At 40.4% G+C, this 3,249-nt stretch overlaps 1 protein-coding gene across 1 annotated transcript in view; it reads right to left on the reverse strand.

The window, feature by feature from the left end:
* DCT (dopachrome tautomerase) overlaps window positions 1-3,249 on the reverse strand; it is a 34,505-nt gene that overhangs the window by 21,639 nt on the left and 9,617 nt on the right. The window contains exon 5 of the mRNA XM_015567725.1: window positions 1,545-1,724. Coding sequence (XP_015423211.1) covers window positions 1,545-1,724 — 180 coding nt within the window. The remainder of the gene's footprint in view (window positions 1-1,544; window positions 1,725-3,249) is intronic.

Raw genomic sequence — 3,249 nt, forward strand, 5'->3', positions numbered from 1 at the left:
GTCAGCAACAGTCACGGATTGATAAAGGCTTTTCATTTGCCCCCGCCTGCTGAATCATCTTCTAATTTGAGATTGGGTAGGGAAATGGCTCATTAACTAAGAAGTAGCCCAAACCGTTAATGATGATCTCCTCTAAGGGGAGGGAACTCTTATTCAGCGCTGGTTCTGCACTTGCTCAGTTGGGTTATATCTCTTTAGTGTCTGTATGACAATTTTTTACCCTCACATCTGTCTCCTAGGCCAGGCAATGAACTCCTAGAGAGCAGTTTTCTTCTGAGTTTATTAACAGGACTCAGTACCACACCCAGCACATGGTCTGTGATCAGTAAATGTTTTTAGATCAACATATACTCTTTATATTCCTATTTCTCAACTAAATAGACCTGCAGCTTATTTGTAATACATATTCAGTGTTCTAAACATATCCCCAAATTTCTCTTTCTTTTTTAACCTTTCCATTTTCAGTGTCCATACCCTAACTCAGTGATCCTCAAATTTAAGCATATAACAGCACCACTGGAGAAAAACACTTATTTCATACCCCACTTCCAGAGTTTCTGATTCAGTAGGTTCAGGTGGGGTCCTACCAATTTATATTTCCAGCCAGTTCCAAGGTGATGCAAATTATGGTTGTCTGGGCACCACACTTTGAGAACCACTCCCTTAAATCTATATGGAATGCAATCTGTGTCAAAAGCATTTTTATCACAATGGAAAACTAATGCATGTTTCTTTTCAAGATAATCTTAAAAGTTGCCCTTTATGTCACCTTTGACACTACCCTGAGGACTGTGCCAGCCCATCACAGACCCTGAGACCTGTTACACTCAGCACAACCTCTGCATTTAAGTTCAGTCTACCCACACCCTGGCCCCAAATAACCCACCAGTTATATAATTTACACAGAAAAGAGAAAACCAAGTTTGGGAAAAGAATATGAATCTACCCACCATTTCTTTTTGGAGTCTCATTTATCTTTGTTTAAAATATTACTTATATACATACATACATATTTCTCATAATTCTTAAAGTTTATTTAGAGGGAGAGAATTATTAGAGCTGACCTTTAAATTTCAAGCATAGTAATGTTATTGCTGTGTTATAATTTGAGTTGCATGAAGCCTGTAATTCCCCTCTGAGATATCAGACCCCCATTTTAAGGTCTATGGCAGGCAGATTTAAAAAAAAAAAAAAAGACAGAAAAGTATAAGAAAGATCATGAGCAAAATTATTTTGGCAAATATTTTTAAAATACTATAGTTGATGAGGTTCTCTGGTTCTGAAGACTATACCTATATGTGTACAGAAATTAGAAATATTTAAAAATGGTTCTAAATAGCTAAATTATTAAAACTGCACTATTAATTATAGTGGGCAGATGATGACTTTTCTAACACTAATTCCTGGTTATCCCCTCTTATCAAGCCCCTTCATTACTTAGTTTTGTCTCCTAACACCTGAATTTCCTTTCAATTCATTTCAACCACGAGCATGAAAACCTAAGTGTTGTCAAGTGCCCGTCTTACACAGCTCAGAGCACATACCTGAAGCTGAAGGTAGAGTTCTGGAAGAAAGGAGGATTGTCAAACTGCTTGAGAGACAGACAATCTTCTATGTCTTTTAAGGATGGCAATTTCTCACCGTTTCTTCCTGCTTGATTTCTTCTCAATAAACCTTCATAGGTTCCATTACACAGAGTTACCCGGCGGTTGTAGTCATCTAAGCTAAGATTTGTATGGGGATTACAAAGAATATGTCTTAATGTGCCGATAGTATCATAACTTTGGGCCAAGCATACAATAAAATGTATTACAGTTACCGTAAAGGGTCAAAGATATGTGGTAAAAGTACTACCTCCAAAAGTAATTATGTATTAAAGACTTTCAAGAACATAGATGCAAAACTATAATATGTGAATAGATATGCATAATCATGATATTTACTATTCCACTGGAGAGACTGTAAGAGGGCTTACAGATAAGATGTTCATTCCTATTATGTGCATTTGAATCTTGAGTGACTGAAGAGAGAAGAGGGTGACCAGTACTATACAAGCTAAGCCAGTTGGGGCAGACGGGGCTATGTACTAGGAAAGCTAGGAAAGCATTTAGGCAAACTGAAGGAGGTGGTCAGAGTGAAAACAGATGAAACAATACAGAGAGGAGGTATTGGGGCAAGCGCTGTATTAGCAAATGCTCTAGGGCAGTGGGGATGGTCATGTCATGAACATGGAGGCTGAGGTAGTTCCATGCCCCCAAAAGATTATATTCCCCAGGCCTGTGGTGGTCTGACATTCCACCATCAGAATGCCATCCCACTGAGAGAAATAACAATTTAGAGCTGTGTCTGTGTGGGTTTTAATGGATAGTACAGGGATGTGGGAATAGAATCAGTGCACAGGAGGATGAGAAAAGCCAGTCCCTAATACTAGGCAGGGGGGGGGGGGATACCAAGCAGGCCTCCAAGGCAGCATTTCCAAGTGTGTACCAGTGAGGTGGTCTGTGAAATAAGGGTGCCAGGGTCACGTAAGTGTAGGCCCCTCTTGAAGAGTAATAATTGGCTTATAGAAGAAAAGCCCTGAGACATTCTGAAACTTAAAAAAAAACCTTTTTTAGTCAGCATTCCCTAAATTTATAGAAAACTCTGTCACGTACCACCTATTAATACCTCAAGGCATTAAAAGAAATGGTGCTTTATGAAATTATGCTAAGTCACGTAAAAAGCACTTGTTAACGTCCCCCTGTGGTGTGGAGCACTGTTCATAGGGCTGTAGCAAAAGCTTAGGAAAGAGCGATGGGATCCTGCAAGCTAGGCTTCCACCCCTGAAAGTACGCACATGCCCCGGCTCGGGGGTGTTGACATCGAAGCTTTGTGCCCTGGACAGGGGCGCTAGCTCAGCAGGGTTAAAAAAAGGATTTTGTAAGAAGCAAATGAATAAAGAAATCCTCTTGGAAAATTTTTTTTCTGAGATCTGTGCCAGGAAAGAAACAAATTCAAGGGCTCACTGAGGACAGACTTCCTCCTGGGCTGCAGGCTGCTTACCTTCTTCTGTGTTCTTTAGTACTTAGAGTCCGTCCTCCCCAATCCCTCTCAACTCCCAGCACCCTGTGGTCCAGCCACACCACACTGCTTCCAAAGACTTTCTAGCTTCATATATGATATTCCCTCCACCTAGGACACACTTACCACCCTTCTCTACTTGGTTGAGGTCTGTGCCTCCTTAAAGTCTCAGAATAATCATCTCTATCT

This window comes from Myotis davidii, unplaced genomic scaffold (genome assembly GCF_000327345.1).
Source record: "Myotis davidii unplaced genomic scaffold, ASM32734v1 scaffold419, whole genome shotgun sequence".
Taxonomy (NCBI): domain Eukaryota; kingdom Metazoa; phylum Chordata; class Mammalia; order Chiroptera; family Vespertilionidae; genus Myotis; species Myotis davidii.